This window comes from Eretmochelys imbricata, chromosome 8, assembly GCF_965152235.1.
Source record: "Eretmochelys imbricata isolate rEreImb1 chromosome 8, rEreImb1.hap1, whole genome shotgun sequence".
Classification (NCBI taxonomy): domain Eukaryota; kingdom Metazoa; phylum Chordata; order Testudines; family Cheloniidae; genus Eretmochelys; species Eretmochelys imbricata.
The window spans coordinates 56,819,522-56,843,302 of record NC_135579.1 but is presented as its reverse complement, the minus strand read 5'-3'; the positions used below and the strand labels follow the sequence as shown (position 1 = coordinate 56,843,302).

At 41.0% G+C, this 23,781-nt stretch overlaps 2 protein-coding genes across 8 annotated transcripts in view; one reads left to right on the top strand and one right to left on the bottom strand.

Moving 5' to 3' along the window:
• Positions 1 to 1,713, bottom strand: part of ODR4 (odr-4 GPCR localization factor homolog) — a 37,862-nt gene extending 36,149 nt beyond the window's left edge. For 4 of the 5 annotated variants that reach the window (XR_013346964.1, XR_013346965.1, XM_077825469.1 and 1 more), the window contains exons 1-2: positions 1,383 to 1,713; positions 119 to 257 (exon numbers count right to left, since the gene is read on the bottom strand). Coding sequence is in view for 3 of the 5 variants with exons in the window: in XM_077825469.1 (XP_077681595.1) it covers positions 119 to 217 (99 nt within the window). In the remaining 2 variants the exon portion in view is untranslated. Of the gene's footprint in view, positions 1 to 118; positions 258 to 986; positions 1,055 to 1,382 lie in introns of those variants that run through there. The other variant, XM_077825470.1, reaches the window with a different exon arrangement.
• A 225-nt stretch (positions 1,714 to 1,938) lies between these two features.
• TPR (translocated promoter region, nuclear basket protein) overlaps positions 1,939 to 23,781 on the top strand; it is a 73,594-nt gene continuing 51,751 nt past the window's right edge. For all 3 annotated transcript variants that reach the window (XR_013346800.1, XM_077823580.1, XM_077823579.1), the window contains exons 1-14: positions 1,939 to 2,096; positions 5,806 to 5,910; positions 6,515 to 6,588; positions 7,849 to 7,945; positions 8,311 to 8,414; positions 10,206 to 10,370; positions 11,237 to 11,329; positions 15,180 to 15,260; positions 18,263 to 18,350; positions 18,877 to 19,017; positions 19,741 to 19,832; positions 21,942 to 22,139; positions 22,771 to 22,878; positions 23,519 to 23,745. Coding sequence is in view for 2 of the 3 variants with exons in the window: in XM_077823580.1 (XP_077679706.1) it covers positions 1,946 to 2,096; positions 5,806 to 5,910; positions 6,515 to 6,588; positions 7,849 to 7,945; positions 8,311 to 8,414; positions 10,206 to 10,370; positions 11,237 to 11,329; positions 15,180 to 15,260; positions 18,263 to 18,350; positions 18,877 to 19,017; positions 19,741 to 19,832; positions 21,942 to 22,139; positions 22,771 to 22,878; positions 23,519 to 23,745 (1,724 nt within the window). In the remaining variant the exon portion in view is untranslated. The remainder of the gene's footprint in view (positions 2,097 to 5,805; positions 5,911 to 6,514; positions 6,589 to 7,848; positions 7,946 to 8,310; positions 8,415 to 10,205; positions 10,371 to 11,236; positions 11,330 to 15,179; positions 15,261 to 18,262; positions 18,351 to 18,876; positions 19,018 to 19,740; positions 19,833 to 21,941; positions 22,140 to 22,770; positions 22,879 to 23,518; positions 23,746 to 23,781) is intronic.

The following is a 23,781-nucleotide window of genomic DNA, read 5'->3' as shown; positions in this document are numbered from 1 at the left end:
ATAAAGAAGTGTTACCTTTGAATACAGATTACAAACCCTATATGAACATAGTGTTAATTTGAGTTACACATTCACCTGACAGAAGCCTATTCACTTTCATATAGATTTAAACACTTACCTGCCCTATCAACAGGCCAGTGACACAAGCCTTTGGCTGGGTGCTGAAGTCTGAAAGATACTGTCCAACAGCTTCTTCCACAAAATAGCTTCTGCCCATTACTGCAAGTTTAGTCTAAACTGCAAGTTTAAATTTCCATCTATAAAAAGAAAATATATTATTCTACCTCTACAGGTACTTAACCCGAGAACATAAGGCACAGCATGGTAAGTGTGCAGAAATAAAAAGGTCAGAAAAACACCCTGAAAGTGTTAGTATGACAGTGACCATTAACAAAGTCACAAATGAGCTTTATACCTGTAATAGCTTCACTGTTCTAAAAGTCTCTCTATGGCACAGAAAGTGTATTTTTTTATTCTTAACAGACTTGTATGAAAAAGAGGTGTTGTAAATATGGTAACATAACTGTGAAACTGGCACATCAAATATCTTAATTTAAAATCTAGGGAAAAATAATTTATAAGTTATCTATGAAACAACCTTCAACTCTTAATGCTTTAGGAGAAGTTCACTTCCAATTGTTCACTCACACATTCACAATTCTCACATAGTCAGACCACTAAGCTATGATCAAAATGATCAAATACCTGCTGCCTAGAAAAATGAAAGAACAGTCCTGCTCAGTTACATTCTACAATATTTACATTTTGCAAACATTCTTTCATTTCCCTTCTTCAGACAGGACTTGTTTTTTAAGTCACTGTGAAGTCTGTCAAACAGGCCCATTTTACACCTTCCATTTGCAGCTTAAAAAAATAAATAAATAAATAAATAATTTCCTGAATGCGAAGTGTAGGACCTGGACATATGGGGAGAACTCAGGGGATTCTTTAGCTCTCTCTTTCCCCCTCCCACCATGCTCACGTACCTCAATCTGACTTGCTCTTTCCAAAGGGACTAACTAAGAAGTCCAGATCTATACTACAGAGCTGAGGGACGACGCTCCAGCCCCCAAGGGCTTTGAGTGCAAGGTGCAACCAGATAGGGGGTTACAACGAGATCCACCTCTCTTGACTCAACCACAGCGAGAGCCGCCAGCTAGTGCCCCAGAGGGAAGACATTTCCCGTTTAGTCCCGTCATCCCCGCCCCGCAATTCGGCCTCCCCCTCCCTCAGCTAGGTCAGACACCCACCGCCCTTCAGAGACATTTGCCTCTCCCCGAGCCAGGCCAGATTCCTGTCTCCAGGGGCCGGGCACCTTGCCCCCTTCCCTCGGCGAGGCCAGCCCCCTACACCCTCTACCCACGGCAGCCTCCCCTGCTTACTGGGCAGGGGCACCAGCTTCTCTCACAGCGCCCAGCACGGATGCGTCCCACGTGTCTACATCACCAGGCTGCGCCTCTGCTCCCGTCTCAAAGAGCGAACTATCAAAGCGTAGGTTGATGACGTAGCCGAATCACTGGGCCCAACAGGAGACAAACCTAATCGCGGGCGGATGGGCGCCGGATGTTTCTGCCCATCAGGGTCCGCCATGTTCTGTGTGGCGGATGTAGAAGCACCTCTTCTTTGCTGATCCAGTCGCTGCGAGACGACGAATTCTTTACTGCTAACCAACCAAGACCCCTCTTTGTGAGTTCAGTCGGTCTAATCAGACAGATTGGGGTGCAGTGCCTCACTCAACATGGCGGACAGGACGCTACTTCCGGAAGCTTTTCGCACAGGAGTTCGGTTTCCGGTGAAGAGTGAACACTACGTTTCCCATGGCGCCCGCTGGCGGGCGGCTAATGCGCATGCTCTGTGCGAGCCGGGGAGGTGAGGGCGCTGCGCTGTTTCCCTTCCCCGCGGACCGGAAGGCGGCAGAGAGGGGTTGGAGAGGCTCGCTCCCAAGATGGCGGCGGTGCTGCAGCAGGTTCTGGAGAGGGCCGAGCTGGCCAAGCTGCCCAAGCCGGTGCAGGGGAAGCTGGAGCGCTTCCTGGCCGATCAGCAGAGCGAGATCGATGGGCTCCGAGCCAGGCACGAGCGCTTCAAGGTGGACAGCGGTGAGTGGTGGGGGGAGCTGGGCATGAGGCGGCGGGAAGGGACAGTGGCGGGGGCTGGGGAGGGCATGGGAGTGAGGGGTGATATTTGTACGGTGCTGTCCACAGTCCGCTGGGCTGCTCCTGCAGGATCCGGACCTGAGTCTGCTGCCAGGCGGGTGGGCTGGGGCCCTCATAGGTGTCACGGGCCGGGGCGAGGGCAGGCGCCCCCCCCCCCCCCCCCGCTCGGCGCTGGGCGCATGATGGTGTCCTGCACCGAGGTTCACCATCACTGAAGTACGGGAGGGGCCGAGTCTCGAGTTGTGCTTGTTTGGTGGGAGGTGGGCTACAATGGACACTGGCTAATCGTCATAACCGAGTCCGAGCCAAGAAGCAAAGGGATAGTGCCAGAGGCAATGTTGCGTGGAGGTCTCATGTTGCTGACATGGGCTTTTAAAATATCCCCCATGGCTTTTACATCTGTATAATGGCAGTGTCTGAATATAATGCATTTGTTCTGTGAGGCGGATTCCTTTAATTTTTACACCCTTGTTTTCCACTTGAGCTCTGTGTCGCAGTGTTTGTAAACCACAATAGGAGCCTGTTCTTAATGTGAAGTTACAAGTTATTACTTTACATTAAAACTCTTAAAAATAATCTAAAGTCAAGGGGGATGTACATTCTACTGGAGATTCTTTACCTGCTCTCCAAGTTAGCCAGATGCTTGAGGAAGAGCATCAGAGGTTTGGTTTACACTGCAAAAACGCACCTGCTACAGTGGGTCTACAGGCCTATGGCACTAAAAATAGCCATGCAGATATTCCCACTTGGAGTCTGAGCCCTGGAGAGGGAGTGGGTTTCAGAGCCTGAGCTCTAGTGGGAACGTCTGCCTGGCTATTTTTAATGCTGTAGTACAAGCCTGAGTCTGTAGACCCAGGCTCTGAGACTCACTGCTGTTTTTGTAGTTGTTTTTTGCAGTCTAGACATCCTCTGGGCCCAGTCTAGCAACACTTCCAATAAACTCAATGTTTGAGGCTTGAACCTTTCCAGATAATCTGCCATTGCTTGAAGCAAGGCTTTTAAAGGATGGATTGGCGATGATCCATACAACACTTTTGTTTCCTGAGGGCTGTAATACTAATCCAGGGTTTTGGGCTATCTGGTGGTCCCATCTGGCATTATACTCTTAATATTTTAGAGACAATTACATTATTGATGATATAATCTTATTGCCCTGGGCCCACTCAGGAAGGCAGCATTGTGGCTAGGACAGAAGACTGGGACCCAGGAGACCTGGATTTAATATCTGGCTCTGTGACTGGGTAACTTTGAGCAAGATACTTCCCTTCCTTGTGACTCAGTTTCCTTGTTTGTAAAATGACATTAATGATACCTATCTTTGTAGAGCAATTAGAAATCAGACAATGAAAAGTGCTGTCTAATAAGAGCTAAGTATTAGGGGATTGGAGTGGGGGGCAAGAGCATTGTTTAATAATTGACCATAGGTAAAACAAAGGGTAGAGTCAGGAGTTCATTTCTCAGCTAGGCCAAAGATTTCCTTTTGTAAACTTGCCCTTAACTTTTCTATACCTTAGTTTTGCAATACTATAATAGGGATAATATTCCTGCCCTATGGTGATATTTTTGAACTTAATTCATTACTGGTTGAAAATGTTTTGTGATGCTTTATTGGAAGATTGTAGAAGTATTATTTATTAACATTTTCATAAACAATCTTACTCAATTAAAACTTCTAATCTTTCAAGTGTTTATAGTGGAATTTATCAGTTTAAATAGGCTAGTGGTTATCTGTAAACTTCAAGATTTTCATATACATGCTGGTGGAACATCATTATTTGAAACTGATGTAGTTTAGACTGAGAAAGTTTTACAGTACATATTAAGAAAACAGCACTTATCTAAAAGTCTGCTAATCTTTCTTGCTGTTATTCCAAGAAAATAGTAGCATCACCAGAAATATTATCTCAGATATTTACAAAGCTTTCTGGAACACGAGAGAAAATCTAGTGTGACTTTTATTTCAGTTATAAAGCAATAACCTTTACATATCAGTGTTACTTCTGGTTGTGATATTTTCAAAGTCCATAGTGATGTACCCATACAAAAAAGGTTCTTTATCAGAAATCATTGTGGTTAACAGTTTTCCAAGTTAAGACTGTAAGAGCAAATTTACACCCAGTTTTATACTGGTTTAATTGTATTGGTTTAGAAATAAGCTATCCTGGCATAAGCACTTTTGTACCAGTATAACTGACCACACTAGGGAATTGCACTAATTTAGCCATATGTTGCTAAACAAATACACTGAAATCAGTCCAAAAACTGGAGTAGATCAGACTTTAGGGCAGTGGTCACCAACCCGTCGATCATGATAAACTGGTCGATCCTGGAGCCTCAGTCAGTCGATCGCAATCTCCAGGCCGCTAAAAGTCCAGAGGTGCAGCGGGGCTCAGGCAGGCTGCCTGCCTCCCCTGGCCCCATGCTGCTCTCGGAAGCGTCTGGCTGCTGGTACGTCTCTGCAGCCCTGGGCGGGAAGGCAGCTCCACACACTATCCCCAGCACCGTCCCCGCAGCTCCCATTGGCCGGGAAGCAGGGGCAGCACTTGTGGATGTGGGCAGTGCATGGAGACCTGCTTCTCGCCCCCTGGGCTGCAGAGACGTGCCAGCAGCCAGCTGTTTCCAGGAGCAGAGTGGTGAGCCCCAGTGCACCGTCTACGGAGAGCTGCTTGTGATAAGTGCCTCCCAGCCGGAGCCTGCACCTCGCACCCCCTTCTGCATCCCAGCCTGGAGCCCCCTCCTGTACCCCAAACTCCCTCCCAGAGCCTGCACTCCTCTCCTGCACTCCTGCACTCTGCCCCAGCCTGGAGCCCCCTCCTGTACCAAACTCCCTCCCAGAGCTTGCAGCCCTCACCCCCTCCTGCATCCCAAAATTTTGCCCCAGCCTGGAGCCTCCTCCTGTATCCAAACTCTCTCCCAGAGCTTGCACCCCCCTCACTCCTGAACCCCAACTCCCTGCCACAGGCTCAGCCAGTGCACACCCCACAGTTGAGAATGTTACACTGATTATAGATCAAAAATCTTTCAGGGATTGTCACAAAACCACAAATGACGCTAATAAAAAGTAAAACTCATGAAATGTCCAGTGGATTCTATGAGATTAGGTGCAGTGTGACCATGTGACCCCTGCAACCAAACTCCCTCCCAGAGCTTGCACCCCTCACTCCTGCATCCCAACCCCTTGCCCCAGGCTCGGGCCAGAGCCTCCTCCCACACTCCGAACCCCTCTGCCCCAGCCCAGAGCTTGCACCCCCTTCCGCACCCCTGCCCCAGCCCGGTGAAAGTGAGTGAGGGTGGGGTAGAACAAGTAACGGAGTGGGGGGGAATGGAGTGAGTGGGGCGGGGCCTCGGGTGGGGTCGGGGTAGATCCTGCATTGATTTTAAATTCAAAAAGTGATCTTGTGTGTAAAAAGGTTGGAGACCACTGCTTTAGGGCAATGCACTTGGAGAAATATAAAACACATCTGACCATAGTAACAAAATTATTTAAACAGTGCTTAACAGTAAATAGCACAATAGCACTTGGCTTAAAAAAAATGTTTTTTCTTCAGGGTCTACTGAAAGCGCATTGTTTCTAGTTGCATTTTCTGCTAGATATGGTTCTCTAATAAAAGCTGATTATGAAGTAGTGTTAACATAATGTGTTTTTCTGCAGAACAACAGTATTTTGAAGTGGAAAAGCGTCTGGCTCAAAGTCAGGAGAGACTTGTAAACGAGACACAGGAATGTCAGACTCTCCGTCAGGAGCTAAACAAACTTAGTAAGTATAACTACACACTGATTAGCAGATTGGAATTTTTTTTCCTGCTTACAATAATTAAATCTTTTGAACTTATTTTGAAATGCTTAAAAATCTAAATAAGAAAGAAAAATCTGTCAACCAAGCTTCTTTCATTTCATAGAAGTTAGTTGATATTTTTGGTTCAAGTCCCTGCTTTCGACAGGCTTCTAGTCTGTTTTACTGGAGTAAACATCTTAATTACCATCTACTTAAGGAGCTAAGGGTTAGATTCTACAAACTGATGTGCGCAATGCACATGCATCCCCATAAGGGTCAGGTTGCAGGATCAGCCCTGAGACACTGATATGTTAGTGGCTTCTCTGATACTCCTTCCTCTGAGTATTGTTTCCAGAAAGCAGATGAGTAGGGATAAAACTACTTTTGTTTTTAATCACAAGAGTACCAATTTGGTCAGTGGCTTGTATATTGGATTTTTAATTTTGGGAAAATTTTTCTCTTCTCAGTTTTATACTATTCTAAAGCAGGAACATGAATTTTACCAACTGGATATAACTAATGCACATGTTCTGTTAATACCAAAAAGTTTCCTTGATTTTCCTTCCTTGTCCCTCTCTCCCCACAGATGAGCAGTTGAAATCATTGAATGAGAAAAACAAAGAACTTGAAGTGGCTCATGATCGCAATGCAGCTGTCCAGGTATAGGAATCACTGAGTATGCAAATATAGCAATAGATAGATGAAAGGCTTTAGAATTAGGGTGCATGTTTTGTTTAGAGTCTTGACAATCAAAAGCTAGATCTGATCCATTCTTCAGATGGATAACTTGGTGCAAATAATGCCTTGTCTATTCAGGAAAGTTGTGCTCTTCAAGTCCCAGTGCAAGATCCAGTGTGGACGTTCTTATTTCTGATTGAAGAGTGACTTATTTTAGCATATCTTAAACGTGTTCCCAACCAAATTAAATTAAACCTCAGAAGTCTTACTTTAACAAAATAAAAGTTTCTGCACAGGGGGTTACACCAGTGTAATAAAATTGGTTTCAAATTAATATTCTGGGTTCAATCAGTACAACTGTCTTGTGTAGACCAGCCCATGCTATTGATGGCTTTCTTCGCAATTTTTTTTTTCCCCACTGGCCCTTTGATTAGTCTGTGGTTAATAGCATGTGGCCTAATTTGTTCACCAACTAAAACCAATTCAGAGAACTAATGTTGTGACTAGAGTACCTTTTGCTGATACCACAGTTCTGGTTCTAGGATTTATCCTTAGGCACATTCAGAACAAGTTTTATTTGTGAGTTTGGAAATCCATTAGGACTCTGAGCCATTTCTTCTGCTTTTCTAACAAAGAAGAGCTGTCTCTATGCTTGCTGGAGTCCAGAGGAAAGCCGTCTGTCTTGCATCTGTGAGGAAATCTCTATAGCAGTTTAGTAGCAAAAGAAGGAGTAGGAAAACATCAGTGTTCACTAAACAATTCTCCTAGAATGGCTGATATTTCTGTTCTTTTGTTCTTTTTTTCTTGGACATGTACCCTTTTGGAATACTCTCAATTTATGTTTAAAGGTAAAGAAGGTGTTATCCTGTACCATCTCAGATTGAGATTACATTTCATAAACTAATCAGGGCTATGGGATGAAACCTCCAAGAAAACTTCAGGGTGTTGCAAAAAGTGATGTTGGTTCTTCTCTCTGTGTCAGAACTGAATAGATGCCCAGCACGGTAGTGGAAATCAAAGACTGACACAAGATTCCAGTTTGTTTGTTTCAGTAACTGAAAACTTGCTTGAGCAGTTAAACACCTTCCTGTGTACTATATAGTAGGATTGCTTTCACACACACATTAAAAATGGTTAGGATGATAACCTCTGCTTACTACAGCATTTTCCCTGTATAATAGTAAGTTTAAAGAATGACCATGACTCTTAACATAAAACTGGTACTTTTTTTTTTAATTGAAGATTCAGCTTACTAGAACAAAAGAAGAATTGGAAGGTGAAAAGAGAGATTTGGTTCGAACGAGTGAGAGACGCTCTCAAGAAATTGAACACTTAAATGGTATGACCAGTAAATATGCTAGAACCATAACTGAGTTTACACCTGCTTTGGTAGTCAGACTTAAACCTAAACTCAATAATGGTTCATTATCCAAATTTGTATGGGTAACTCATTAATAGATCAGTAAGGAACAGGAGTCAGATTGGTAGAGGAAAGTGGTGGGGAAAATGTAAGTGCAAGTCAGGAAAAGCCCAGCAGCATGCTAGGTGATATTTAATTGTACGGAGACACATATTGACAATTGCTAACAGTCTTCTCATAAACTGGTAGCCTTCATTTCTAAGGTACTAAATCTGATTTATTTACAGTAATAACTGATACTGTTTTGAATGTTTGACATCTTACATTGTCTTTGATTTTCCTAGAGGATGTTAAACGTCTAAATGAGAAACTTACGGAAGCAAACACCGCAAAAGTGGAGCTACAATTAAAGCTGGATGAGCTTCAAACATCGGATGTCTCGGTGAAGGTAAGTAGTGTTTTTCATGGATTACTCTTGTCAGTAGTGAGAGTTCCAGTTACTTACATTGTAAAGACATTAATTAAGTAGGTATCAATAATAAGATAACCACATGTGGTATAAAAATGGGTCTTCTTTCAAAGGACGCAGGAAACTCTTTGTTATAGCAGGAAAATGTCATTTGTAACCTTCCAATAGGCTTAAACTGTTGAATTTTCTATAATTCATGCAGACTGGTCTTACTCTAGGGCTGCCAATATCCATGAAATCAACTTTCTAGACTTCATTCCTGGTTGTAGTGATAATGCTCTAGTGACTGATCCAAGCTGTATTCATTTTCTTACGGAAACAATAGTCCTACAGAATTCTAAATTAACTTCCAAAGGCGGTGCAGGAAGTTTGACCTTAGTCAAATGACCGCAGTCATTTATCTTGCTAATATATATTCCTTACTCATCCCATTGATAACCTTATGATCTTAATCTTAGAAGGTCCCTTATCTTTTATTTGGACCAGACTAGATTCCTCATAACATACATCCAGTTTTTTTTATTTCATTTGAAACTGGAACAGTCAGTTCAATAGACTCCCAAGAGAGCCATGTTAAAATACTATTTGTCTGCATTTCATGTTGCTTCTGTTTAGTAGTTCAAGGTTATGTTAACTTACGCTTGTGCAGCGCTACATTGGCATCTATATCAGTTTCCTTCCAGGAGATTTGTAGGGAATTCCTAAGGAGTTTCCTAGATATTTCTGGAAAACATCCCTAGCTAACACAATGCAGCTTTTTGTTCCATTCTAGTAGTTGGAACACTTACAGAGGTTTGAATATGCTACTACTTGTAAGTAAATGGGCTTTGTCTTTTAGCACAGGCAGTTGTGTTTCTAGGTCAAGAGGTCCTTGGTTTAGTCTCCAGGGACCTGTTACACATGGATTCAGCCAAATGGCATGAATCTATATTTGGCTTACTGAAGTTATGAAACATGAGTGTCTTCCTCACTTTTCCTCAGTATCATTTTGTCTCTGAGTGTTTCTGTTCGAGGCACTGTAGCCTTCATATAGTCAAACAAGTAAGCAAACTACTGCTGTTTTGTTACGACTACGGTATTGGCACATTGACCCTTTTGATACTTTGGGGCTTATATGTGGTGTTTAACCTAGTCTCTCCTTAGACATCTTCGTCAAGCTTTTAAGTCTCCAGAAGTGGGGTTCTGTTATAGCACTGTATTTTAATTTTCTTTTTCCACGTCTGTAATTCCTGTTTTTTAAAGGCTGGGTCATATCGTTTTTTGTTTGTGTCAAGCATAGCACAATGGGGTCCCAAGGGTAATTATGGCCTTTGACCCCTATTGTAACTTAAATGGTGAATAATATGTTACAATAGTTGTTCCATGATGATGGACACATATTTTGCCTTTAATGTGCTTTCTATCTTGTACCTGAAGAGAAGGGGTAGGTTTATGCTACCTATTGAAGAGACAGGTTAACAGTCTTAGAATTCCAATGCCAGAGTCATTATTCTTATTCATAAAATGATAGCAAGGATCCAGGAGTAGGCATATGTCATGCCTGAATTGTTTCCTGGAGCCTGAAGACAGGAGAAAGAAGACCATTCTAACTTGGTGAGACTCATGGATGCACGGCTATGCATGGGTGCATCATTAACCCCAAACCTGAGCAAGCCGCTAACACACACACTCACACGTAATTTGTGAAGAAGTATTGCACAGAAAGTAGTCTTGTTACAAGTGCTAATTTATTTAGTTTTACCATGCTGTCTTTCACAATTTTATTTTTAGTATCGTGAGAAAAGGTTGGAGCAAGAAAAGGAATTATTACAGAATCAGAACACTTGGCTGCACACTGAGTTGAAAGCCAAAACAGATGAACTCCTGCTTATTGCCAGGGAAAAGGGAAATGAAATCCTGGAGCTTAAATGTAGTCTGGAGAACAAGAAAGAAGAGGTAAAGTAGTAAATAATAATAAAAATATTTTTCTAAGTAATTTTGAAAAAGAAAACAAAATTTAGTCAAGATACGGTAACAATTATCTGGAGTCTATACCCCTTGACTACTTGAGTGAGGAATTTTTAAAGCACTGACACTCTTCACTATGGATTGACTTCCGTGTAAAGGGGAAATGTAATGTACATTCTCGAAGTTTTGGGTGATGTTATGTTTTAAGGTAGGGAACTGTGCTTTTTTTCCATTATGTGCTTTGGTCCCTTATAGTTTGCAGGGAATGAATATATTGGTATGGACATCTAAAGTAAGGTAAAGCAATTGAAGATTATTTTTGTAAGATTAGTGATGATAAATTAGAAGTAGCGGAAAGTACAAGGTGTAATACAACAGTGCTAGTGGAAAATACACGAGAAATACAATTTGTTGCTAAAAAGAATGTTTGTTTGTTATTTAAAATACACGTCTCCCCGATATAACGCGACCTGATATAACGCGGGTTTGCGTACAACACAGTCAAGCTCTGACACGTTGCTCTGAGCAGCGTGTTAAGGGTGCCGGGCTGGGCCAGGGCTGAGGGGTTGGATAAGGGGCAGAGGGTCTCAGGGGCAGTCAGGGGCTCCCCCCTGCCAGGGTCTGGGAGGCAGGAGCTGTAGGGGGGGGAGGGGGCGCAGTCCCAGAGTGGCCCAGTGGAATAGCGGGGGGCTGGGAGCCTCCCGCTTTACTTCCCCAGCCGTGTTGCTTGGGGGAAGGGATCCCCTCCACACTCACCAGCAGCGGCGGAAGCAGAGCAGCCCGGCCCCAGCCTGCTCCACTCCGCCAGCTCCCAGCTGCAGCGCTCTGGAGTTTAATATCTGTTGTTCACACAGGTTTCCAGAATGGAGGAGCAGGTAAACAGCTTAAAATTGTCAAATGAAAATTTACAGAAACATGTGGAAGATCTTTTGACTAAATTGAAGGAGGTAAGAAAACCTTTTCTAAACTGTAATCTAGTGTGACAGCATTTAAGATAGCTTCCGTATTTTAACGAGAAAAATTAAATACAGTACTACCCTAATCTGCCCCACTGTACTAAGGTATTGTTGGGATTGCCAATCTATAGAGGGGAGGGAGTTTACATTGCAGGCTGCAGTGTCCAGGCAAAGCAGGAAGGACTCCGTTAGGAGGAGAGTATTAGTTTTAACTTAGTACTCTCTTTCTTTGAGCAAAGGTGGGTGGGAAGAGGATAGAAGTTTAAGAAAGCTTTTACTTAGGGCCAACAGCTTCCAGCCTCCAACTTTTATAAAAGTTCCATATAATTTTTTTTTTTTTTTGAACTAATATTCGCCCCTCAAATGTTGCAGCTTTTGGAAGTGTATGAAAGCCTAAAAATGAAATTGACTGGCATATTTTCATTCTCCATGCTGAGAGAAGTGCAAAGAGTAAAACTAGTACCCCTTTTCTTTTTGCGAATACAGACTAACACAGCTGCTACTCTGAAACCTGGAAAAGAAATGTAGAACAAACTAGGTCTCTTGATTCTTTTGTAATAAGCCAATAGCACATATGATTGAAACATTGATAAAGAAATGTAAAAGTGTTCTTTTAATGGTTTGTGCCACAGCCTGAATTTTGCTTTTTCATTTGTATGTATCATTTATGTGAGGAATCATGTTTTTTCAAAAGTAAATTAAAATTGGCTGGTTCTGGAAAAAAGTCAAACTTCTGATGGGGAAAAAAAATCTCATTCAGTAACTTGCCCTTTTCCACATTATTTGGTCTGTACTACTGTATATCTGAGGAAACATTTTTGTTTTTGAACTTCTGTGTATTCTAACAGCCACAGTATAATTCTTAAACTTATAAAACCCTCACTTTGAACATAAGAACTGCCATGCTGAGTCAGACAAATGGTCCATCTATCCCAGTATCCTGTCTTCCGACAGTGACCAGTGCCAGTTCTTCAGAGAAAATGAACAGAACCGGGGAATTATTTAGTGATCCATCCCCTGTTGTCCAGTCCTTGTTTCTGGCAGTCAGAGGTTAAGGGAAACCCAGAATGTGGGGCTGCACTGCTGACCATCTTGGCCAAGAGCCATTGGTGGACCTATCTTCCATCAATTTATCTAAATTTTTTTTTAATCCAGTTATACTTTTGGCCTTCACAACATCCCTTGGCAACAAGTTCTACAGGCTGACTGTGCATTGTGTGAATACCTACATGTTTTTTTAAAACTTGCTGCTTATTAATTTCATTGGGTGACCCTTGGTTCCTGTGTTAAGTCCTTATTTACTTTCTCCACACCAGTCATGATTTTATAGACTTCTATCATATCCCTCCAGTCATTGTTGCTTCTTTAAGATGAACAGTCCATCTTTTTAATCTCTCCTCATGTGGAAGTTGTTCCATCCCCTTTATCGTTTTTGTTGCCCTTCTCTGTACCTCTTCCTGTTCTAATATACCTTTCTTGAAATGGGACAGCCAGAACAGTATTCAAGTTGTAGGCATACCGTATAGAATCATAGAATATCAGGGTTGGAAGGGACCCCTGAAGGTCATCTAGTCCAACCCCCTGCTCGAAGCAGGACCAATTCCCAGTTAAATCATCCCAGCCAGGGCTTTGTCAAGCCTGACCTTAAAAACCTCTAAGGAAGGAGATTCTACCACCTCCCTAGGTAACTCATTCCAGTGTTTCACTACCCTCTTAGTGAAAAAGTTTTTCCTAATATCCAATCTAAACCTCCCCCACTGCAACTTGAGACCATTACTCCTCGTTCTGTCATCTGCTACCATTGAGAACAGTCTAGAGCCATCCTCTTTGGAACCCCCTTTCAGGTAGTTGAAAGCAGCTATCAAATCCCCCCTCATTCTTCTCTTCTGCAGGCTAAACAATCCCAGCTCCCTCAGCCTCTCCTCATAAGTCATGTGTTCTAGACCCCTAATCATTTTTGTTGCCCTTCGCTGGACTCTCTCCAGTTTATCCACATCCTTCTTGTAGTGTGGGGCCCAAAACTGGACACAGTATTCCAGATGAGGCCTCACCAATGTCGAATAGAGGGGAACGATCACGTCCCTCAATCTGCTCGCTATGCCCCTACTTATACATCCCAAAATGCCATTGGCCTTCTTGGCAACAAGGGCACACTGCTGACTCATATCCAGCTTCTCGTCCACTGTCACCCCTAGGTCCTTTTCCGCAGAACTGCTGCCTAGCCATTCGGTCCCTAGTCTGTAGCGGTGCATTGGATTCTTCCATCCTAAGTGCAGGACCCTGCACTTATCCTTATTGAACCTCATCAGATTTCTTTTGGCCCAATCCTCCCATTTGTCTAGGTCCTTCTGTATCCTATCCCTCCCCTCCAGCGTATCTACCACTCCTCCCAGTTTAGTATCATCCGCAAATTTGCTGAGAGTGCAATCCACACCATCGTCCAGATCATTTATGAAGATATTGAACAAAACCGGCCCCAGGACCGACCCTTGGGGCACTCCACTTGATACCGGCTGCCAACTAGACATGGAGCCATTGATCATTACCCGTTGAGCCCGACAATCTAGCCAACTTTCTACCCACCTTATAGTGCATTCATCCAGCCCATACTTTAACTTGCTGACAAGAATACTGTGGGAGACCGTGTCAAAAGCTTTGCTAAAGTCAAGAAACAATACATCCACTGCTTTCCCTTCATCCACAGAACCAGTAATCTCATCATAAAAGGCAATTAGATTAGTCAGGCATGACCTTCCCTTGGTGAATCCATGCTGGCTGTTCCTGATCACTTTCCTCTCATGCAAGTGCTTCAGGATTGATTCTTTGAGGACCTGCTCCATGATTTTTCCAGGGACTGAGGTGAGACTGACTGGCCTGTAGTTCCCTGGATCCTCCTTCTTCCCTTTTTTAAAGATTGGCACTACATTAGCCTTTTTCCAGTCATCCGGGACTTCCCCCGTTCGCCACGAGTTTTCAAAGATAATGGCCAATGGCTCTGCAATCACAGCCGCCAATTCCTTCAGCACTCTCGGATGCAACTCGTCCGGCCCCATGGACTTGTGCACGTCCAGCTTTTCTAAATAGTCCCTAACCACCTCTATCTCCACAGAGGGCTGGCCATCTCTTCCCCGTTTTGTGATGCTCAGCGCAGCAGTCTGGGAGCTGACCTTGTTCGTGAAAACAGAGGCAAAAAAAGCATTGAGTACATTAGCTTTTTCCACATCCTCTGTCACTAGGTTGCCTCCCTCATTTAGTAAGGGGCCCACACTTTCCTTGGCTTTCTTCTTGATGCCAACATACCTGAAGAAACCCTTCTTGTTACTCTTGACATCTCTTGCTAGCTGCAGCTCCAGGTGCGATTTGGCCCTCCTGATATCATTCCTACATGCCCGAGCAATATTTAAATAAATTTAAATTTATATAGTGCCCTTATATTTTCTGCTTTTATTTTATTCCTTTCCTAATGGTTCCTGCTGTTCCTTTAGCTTTTTTGAGTGTTGCTGCACATTGAGAAGACGTTGTCAGAGAACTAGCCACAATGACTCTAAGATCTTTCTTGAGCGGCAATAACTAATAACTAATTTAGAATCCATCATTTGGATTCAATTGGGATTGTTTGCCAATGTGCATTACTTTGCACTTAACCAACACTGAATTTTGTTTGCCATTTTGTTGTCCCGTCACCCCGGTTCGTGAGATCCCTTTGTAACTCTTTGCCGTCAGCTTTAGACTTAACTGTCTTGAGTAATTTAATATTGTCTGCAAACTTTGCCACCTCAGTGGCTTGCAATTCAGTTGAAACAGAACCAGTGCTATGAATTCATGTTTTTTTATTCATCAGGCAAAAGAACAGCAAGCTGGTATGGAAGAAAGATTCCATAATGAACTAAATGCCCACATAAAGTTATCTAACTTGTACAAGGTAAGTTTGGGGATGTTGGATACATTCATATTAGAGTTATATGGAAGTAGGTCCAGGGTTTGGAGTGTGATACAGGTCAGGCTATTTTCCCAGAGCTATGTTTCTGCCTATATAAAGTGTTAATGTGAGATGGGAGGATGGTTCTCTTCCATAATCCTCCGAAGTCCTGTTTAGTTTCTTCTGGCCAATAGGATAGTGATTTTTATCACATGCATTTTCACTAAAAGGAACAGATCTCTCAAAAACTTCATAGACAGCATTAGAACATTATGCATAGATTTGCTCTGACATGTTGAAAGAAGGATATGGAAGAATAAGCTTGGGTTCATAGAATCATAGAATAACAGAGTTGGAAGGGACCTCTGGAGGCCATCTAGTCCAACCCCCTGCCGAGAGCAGGACCAATCTCAACTAAATCATCCCAGCCAGGGCTTTGTCAAGCCTGACCTTAAAAACTTCTAAGGAAGGGAATTCCACCACCTCCCTAGGTAACGCATTCCAGTGTTTCACCACCCTCCTAGTGAAAAAGTTTTTCCTAATATCCAACCTAAACCTCCCCCACTGCAACCTGAGACCATTACTCCTTGTCCTGTCATCTGCTATCACTGAGAATAGTCTAGATCCATCCTCTTTGGATCCACCTTTCAGGTAGTTAAAAGCAGCTATCAAATCCCCCCTCATTCTTCTCTTCTGTAGACTAAACAATCCGAGTTCCCTCAGCCTCTCCTCATAAGTCATGTGTTCCAGTCCCCTAATCATTTTTGTGGCCCTTCGCTGGACTCTCTCCAATTTCTCCACATCCTTCTTGTAGTGTGGGGCCCAAAACTGGACACAGTACTCCTGATGAGGCCTCACCAATGTCAAATAGAGGGGAACGATCACGTCCCTCGATCTGCTGGCAATGCCCCTACTTATACACCCCAAAATGCCATTGGCCTTCTTGGCAACAAGGGCACACTGTTGACTCATATCCAGCTTCTCGTCCACTGTCACCCCTAGGTCCTTCTCTGCAGAACTGCTGCCTAGCCATTCGGTCCCTAGTTTGTAGCGGTGCATTGGATTCTTCCGTCCTAAGTGCAGAACTCTGCACTTGCCCTTGTTGAACCTCATCAGGGTTGGGCAGCTGATGTGGCCAAATGCCTGAAATGACCCTAACTTTGTAGGTGGTGGTAATGATGGTGTTATATTTCACACTGCATTTAAAATCTTACCTTTTTGTAATCTGCTGGACTACCATCCTACACATGTAATTAGTCAAGGAACTGACTGAGGAGGTATCTGACCCATTAGCGATTATCTTCAAAAAGTCATGAAAGTTGGGAGAGATTTCAGAGGACTGGAAAGGGGCAAATATAGTGTCAATCTATAAAAAGGGAAATAATGTCAACCCCGAGGAATTACAGACCAGTCAGTTTAACTTCAGTACCTGGAATGATAATGGAGCAAATAATTAAACAATTAATTTCCAAACACCTAGAGGATAATAAGGTGATAAGTAAAGTCAGCATGGATTTGTCAAGAACAAATTGTGTCAAACTAACCTAATAGCTTTCTTTGACAGGGTAACAAGCCTTGTGGATGGGGGGAAAGCGGTCCTCAACTGTTGCCAAAAAGCAAACATAATTCTGGGATGTATTAGCAGGAGTGTTGTATTCAAGACATGAGAAGTAATTCTTCCACTGTACTCCACATTGATTAGGCCTCAACTAGAGTATTATGTCCAGTTCTGGGTGTCACATTTCAGGAAAGATGTGGTTTGTTTAGTGTAGAGAAGAGATGACTGAGAGGGGACATAAGTTTTCAAGTTCATAAAAGGTTGTTACAATGGGGAGAGAGAAAAATTATTCTTTTTAACCCCTGAGGATAGGACAAGAAGCAATGGGCTTAAACTGCCCTTGCTGTAATTTAGGTTGGATATTAGGAAAAGCTTCCTAACTATTAGGGTGGTTAAGCACTGGAATAAATTGTCTAGGGAAGTTGTGGAATCTCCATCATTGGAGATTTTTAAGAGCAGGTTAGACAAATACCTGTCAGGAATTATCTAAATAATAAATCCTGCCATGAGTGCAGGAGGACTGGACTAGATGACCTCTCAAGGTCCCTTCCAGGCCTATGATTCTCTGAAGTATGTGTATGTATATTTATATTTAATAATATATAAATAGAAGTTTGCTTCTATTTTTAAGTATGAAAAAATAAATATTTACTTAACAAGGTTCATTATGCATGAGGTTTTTATGAAAACAAATTTTGTTTACAAGAAAAATCTACAAAAAATTTAACTGGCCTCTAATTTTCATGTCACAGTTTTTGAGTGTCCATCTTATATAGGGCTGGATTTGCAGAGTTGCTGAGCATCCACAGTGTCTATAGACTTCAACAGGAATTGTGGTTTCTCATCATCTCTGAAAATTAGATCCTAGCAGTCTAAATCTGGGCACACAAAATTAGAGGCAAGTTCTAGAGAGGTGTGGGCCTTAATTTCTTTCTGCTTCACTTGCTCTCCCTTTAAAATGGAGGATAATGTCTTTTCACAGGAGTGTTACAAAGCAGTAATTCTATTGTTTGTACAGCAAATCACACTGAGATCCTCAAAAGAAGGAGCTATTCAAGTGAAAAGTATAGTATAAATACTAACTTGCCAAAAACATTTATATCTAAGAACGAAACCTCATACTTTAGAAAAAGTTTATAAATTTGATTTTTTTATACAAAGCCAGCCCCCTAAAAATACTGCTGAAATACAGCCATGCAAATATGTTAAATAACTTTGGTTATGTCAACAACTGACCATTTTCCTCTAAAATGGGGAGTTAGCACCTGAATTTCAAGACCCTTCATTACAGTATTGTTGGGACTTACACTCAGGGACAACTGTTTCCAATTAGAGTAATACCTTGGTGTGTTACATATTTATACCAACATCTTGTTGATTCCTCTGAGGAGCTACCTTATTTGTAACTGTTCAATAACAAAAGATGAAATAATACACTTGTATTTAGAGTGCTGCGGATGATTCAGAAGCAAAGAGCAATGAGCTGACACGAGCAGTAGAGGAGCTCCACAAACTCTTGCAAGAAGCAGGTGAAGGTGAGAAGCTACTTATAAGAGCTGCATAGTTTTTAATGGTTTTGTTTTCTGTTCCTGTTTAAACGGTTTCTGAGTAAAAACACCCCCAAAACAATGGCAGTTACGAAGGAAATTTTTTCAATATTCATCTGTGGGAAATGTTGTTAAAATGTCATGTTGAATTGTCTTGTAATAGTTATTTTATAACTTTAAAAAAAATCTTCGTACATTCCTATGATATCTGAACGTACTTGTAGAATTTTCTTAATGTTATTGTGATTTTGAGAAGATATAATTTCTGCAGAAGGTCTTTAAAGAAATTTGACCTGTATCATCTTGTCATTCTCATTATTTTAGATTGGCTTGTCCTAATCTTGCTGTTTAATTTTTAGCCCTCTTCTGTATTCAGCAGAACACCAGTTTATGCTTTCTTTCTAAGCTGAATGATTTAATGTCCTTCTCAGAGGACATTTAAGAAACCTTTTTAAAGATACTTTTGTATACTTCACTCTTTTTAAAGAGAGAAAAAAATTATATGTAATTTTAGCTAACAAAGCAACAGAGGATCATTTGGCTGAGGTGGAGGAGTCTAAAACTGCAATGGAAAAAGAACTGAGAGAGAAGATTAGCAAGTTAGAGAAAGAACTGGAGAACGCTAATGATTTACTTTCCGCTACAAAACGTAAAGGTAGGATAACATTTGAACTGTTCATAAGTGCTAGATTTTATATATGAAGTAATTTTCAAAAAGGGTTTTTGCATTGCAATTTCTAAAGCAAATAAGTGCACTGAATCTTCATCTTAAAACATATGATAGTATCTAGGGACAATATTATGTAGCAGAGATCAATCTAAATATATCTGCTAAAGTCCAAATACCAGAGAAAACCTGTTACTGTTGTATTTTGTTTTAATTTTATAAAATTTGGAAGGTAGCACTTTTTTTTTTTCTTTTTTCACTCTATCAGAGTGTCACTTGTAGTTTGGCACAGTTGAGCTCTGCCAGCCATTGTATTTCAGGGGCATCCCTGCTATTTAAATTGTATGTTTACATTTTGTGATTGAAGACTCAAGAGTCTGACAATGAGATTGTTTGAACACTTATAACTAGATTGGACAAAGCTCTATAGAATATATTATAAAGAACAATTTTGCACTAGAATTAGGTGTATTTTATTTCTAATTTCTAAGATTTTAGAACCACATGGAATTTTTTCCTAGTCGTTATTTTTGAGAAGGTTCATAACACCTTATTTGTAATGATTGTTGTCTGTGTACAGTATGTGTGTTTGTCTTTGAGCGTATATGCATAGTATTTGTGTACTAGAAATAAAATGTAAGCATCTGTGGAATACTTTCTCTCTATTTTATGTATGATTTGACATATGTTTTGGGGTTTTAACTCATCCAGGAGCCATACTGTCTGAGGAAGAGCTGACAGCCATGTCTCCTACTGCTGCAGCAGTAGCTAAAGTGGTGAAACCTGGAATGAAGTTAACCGAGGTAGGTAGAGTTAGTTTATTATAAATTCATGACTCAAAATCCATTTATCTATTTGGGCCTTTGACTAAAATCTTTCTTACAACATTAACAACATGGATACAAAGTATTTACTCAGATGTCCCTGGCCCTAATCCATCAAAGCACTTCATCTCTGTTACACTTTGGAGGTTCACTCAGAACAGTAAGGGTTGTGTTTACTGCCTGCCCTAAACCCTGGGTGCTTCTATGCTCTGCGGCTTTGGCTCAGAGTGCTGACACCATCAGCCTGCTTACAGCATAGTGACCTTACCCTGACTTCCACCAGCCTGGTTACCCCTTGCAGGATGACACCAAGACTCTTCCAGTCCTGAGTCTCCACAGAACAGTCTCTTTTGTACTACTCAGCTCCTCTCACTGTAGCACTCACAAACCGTATCAAGTTCACTGCTCCTTTAAGAGACAGTACACAGCACCAGCCTATTAGTTTGGCTAAGTATTTTACTCTTCAATTTGAAATGCTGCACTCATATGGTTGTGTAATAATACAAGATTAAGTTTATTAACAAAGAGTAGATATTTAAGTGGTGCCAAGCAGGAGGAATTGAGATAGTAATGGTTACAAACGAACAAAGGTAAAAATATGCTTCTAAGACTAAAATCTAACTTAACAGACTAGAATCTTTTTCATTCAAAGTAGTTTTTTCACCACAGTCATTCTTCCAGGATAGCTGGCCAGTCTCAAGCCAGGACCCAACATAGAACCCAGAGTCTGGTTTCTTTATCTCCTCAGGTGAAAGATGCCAAAATGGCTTTCTCTCTTTGCTCATATCCTCAAAGTTTATCTTTGTTTTCAAAGTTAGGAAACCTTCCTTGCAGCTCAGGAAACTGATGCCATGTTAATTTTTGCAGTCTCCTCCCCCCCATCATGGCTTATCTACCCCAATTGCTAGTCGGTTGCTTTGTTTACCTTTTGTGTGAATATACTTCAGTTGCCTCTCCTTGCTCAATTTACATTGGCAACACCATTCAAGCAGGTGGAACCACATTCCTTTGTGCCTACCTGCCAAGCACATTTTCAGAGCATATTTCCATCACAAATTTACAATTTTTCATATATCACCCTGCACAATATTGTTAATGACCATCATGTTACCAGTTCGCATATGATACCTCACATGACACCAATTAGATACGGACTGTAATCACAGTGAGTTGGGGTACACTTACCCAGTCAGGCCTGCTGAGACTAACTGTTAGGTACCAGGGAGCCCCTTGGCTCCTGGGATGCTCTTAGGGTCACAATCACGTGATCTCAGTCAATGGGTTTACTCACATCCTTAAAGTTAAACACGTGCTAAAGTGTTTTGCTGGATCAGGGTCTTAGTGAGTTTAAAAAAGCAGTAATGTCAAGGGTTTTTTTGAAACATAAAAAGAGAGAGTGTTTCTTCAGTCCTGAAAATGTCATATCCAATCACATATGAATCTGGTCATCATTTTGTTTGTGCACATCAGTTTTTTACAGTAGAGCTTTTCCTTCTGTCACCGTCATAAGGGATGCTCAGAATGTGTCAAAATACACTGAACTTTAAAGTGTTCTCTATGATGGAACTAATTGTACTTTTGTAGGAAGAATGGATTTAGTTGTATGATATATTTTTTCATCTTTCTTTTCTCGTTCTTTCCTTTTCTCCAACCACTGAAGATATTGGTTCCAAAATGAAACTTTTGTTTGCTGCTAAACTTGGTATTGCTAAGGTTTTTATTGCTTGATCTGCCATCTATGAATTTTGATCTATGTCAAATATCTAGTTAGAACATATTTAAGATTTGCCCTTTTTCATTTTGTGTAGAATTACATTGCTGTAGTTACACTAGAACTTGAAAAATGGCAAATATTTAACAATAGGGACGATAACATCACAGAATATTTGCATCATAAACTAATATAAAGCTTAAACCAATTAGTTATTCAACTCAGTGAATGCAGTTGAAAAGATTACCTGAATATAAAATGTGTTACAGAACGTGATGTAAAACATGTATATCAAATGTGTGAAATAGTAATCATTAAATAAGTGTGTTTTGAGGTGACTGGTTACACTTTTAAAAAAACATGTTTTCTTGACACAGCTTTACAATGCGTACGTGGAAACACAGGATCAGCTACTTCTGGAGAAGCTGGAAAATAAGAGAATTAATAAGTATTTAGATGAAATAGTACAGGAAGTGGAAGCCAAAGCACCAATTTTAAAACGTCAACGTGAAGAGTATGAACGGTCACAAAAAGCTGTAGCCAGTTTGTCTGCTAAGCTTGAACAAGCTATGAAGGTCAGTGTGGATATTAAAAAATAAATTTGTAAACATAAGTGAATGGATTCTACTAAATGATGTGTTGTGCAAAAGAAACTGTTTTGTGTTTTCCAGTTCTTGAGTGGTTATGGACAAGATTGTTCATGATCTCTGTTGCAGTTCTAGAACGGTGTGTTTACCTGTAGTCTTATGACCTTCTGTGAGAAGAAAACAAATTTATAACAAAGGCTTTACATATTTGATCTTAATTTGCAAGGGGGTATCAAAACAGGGAATTAATGAGTAACTAAGCAACATAGGATTTAGATTTCCAATTTCAATTAATTATCATGGAAATTGGGTTCCCAAATCCTTTAGGCAGCTTTGAAGAATCTCATCCTATAATTTTAGTGTGTGGCGTTACAAAAACTAATTAAAATATAATTTGCAAAAGTAATGATTTGGTTTCTTTTCATTTTGATTGTGGAAAAAGACACTCAGACTCTAGTCTCAAATGAGAAAACAAATACTTGGTTGCCTTGAGGCACAATAGCTGTATTTTTTTACTAGTTATTTCACCATATTTGGCATGATCACTGTAGCAGGAAGTGTTAATCAATTCTGAGTTTGTAGATGTTTTATATAAAAGTTCATTTGGTTTTTTTTATAGGAAATTCAGCGTTTGCAAGAGGACACTGATAAAGCCAATAAGCATGCTTCTGTACTGGAAAGAGAGAACCAAAGACTGGAAATACAAGTGAAAGACCTTTCACAGCAGGTTAGAACAAATATTACTCATTTCTTTTTCCTAATACAGTACTGGAGTGCTCTCACTCTTGTTAACTCAGTGATCAGTTGCTGTATTATACATTCTGAGATTGACTTTGTGGAAGTACACCTCTGATGTTGCTGATGTCCTTAAAAGCATTTCCCTGGGGCAGTGTACTATTTCCGTTTCTGCTTATAAAATTAGATTAAGTCCAAATTATCAAAAGTTGAAGTCATCTTTGGGAGAACATGATGCATGTCTGACATGGAAAATTCCAATATGAATTGGATTTTGTTTGTGTGGGAGTGGAAGGTCAACTGATCGGAGCACAGGATTGTGAACCAGGAATACCTGAGTTCAAGCTCTATCTCTAACATGGATTCTGTAGCGTTGGACAAAGGACTGAACCTCTATCTCACTGTAAAATGAGGATAACTCCTACTAACCTCAAAGGGCTTTAGTGAAATTTAATTCATATTTGTAAAGAAAACTCTGCTATTCAATTTTAATTCTAGACAGAATACTTTATAGAAAGTTAGAAAATACAGAACTTTCAAGTGTTTTGCTTCTAAACAGTTTGTCTGTAAAAATACATTTTTAAAACCAAATGTAAGTTACAGTTTTATAACCTCTGAATGTTCTTTTTCAGGTGAGAGTGCTTTTAATGGAACTTGAGGAAGCCAGAGGCAATCATGTAATTCGTGATGAAGAAGTGAGCTCTGCTGACATCAGTAGCTCTTCTGAAGTAATATCCCAGCATCTCGTCTCCTACAGAAATATTGAGGAACTTCAGCAGCAGAATCAGCGTCTCTTGGTGGCTCTTCGGGAGCTTGGGGAGGCTAGAGAAAGGGAGGAACAAGAAACAACTTCATCTAGGTAAATGTTCCTCCTTCAGCAAAGTTTTCATACTTG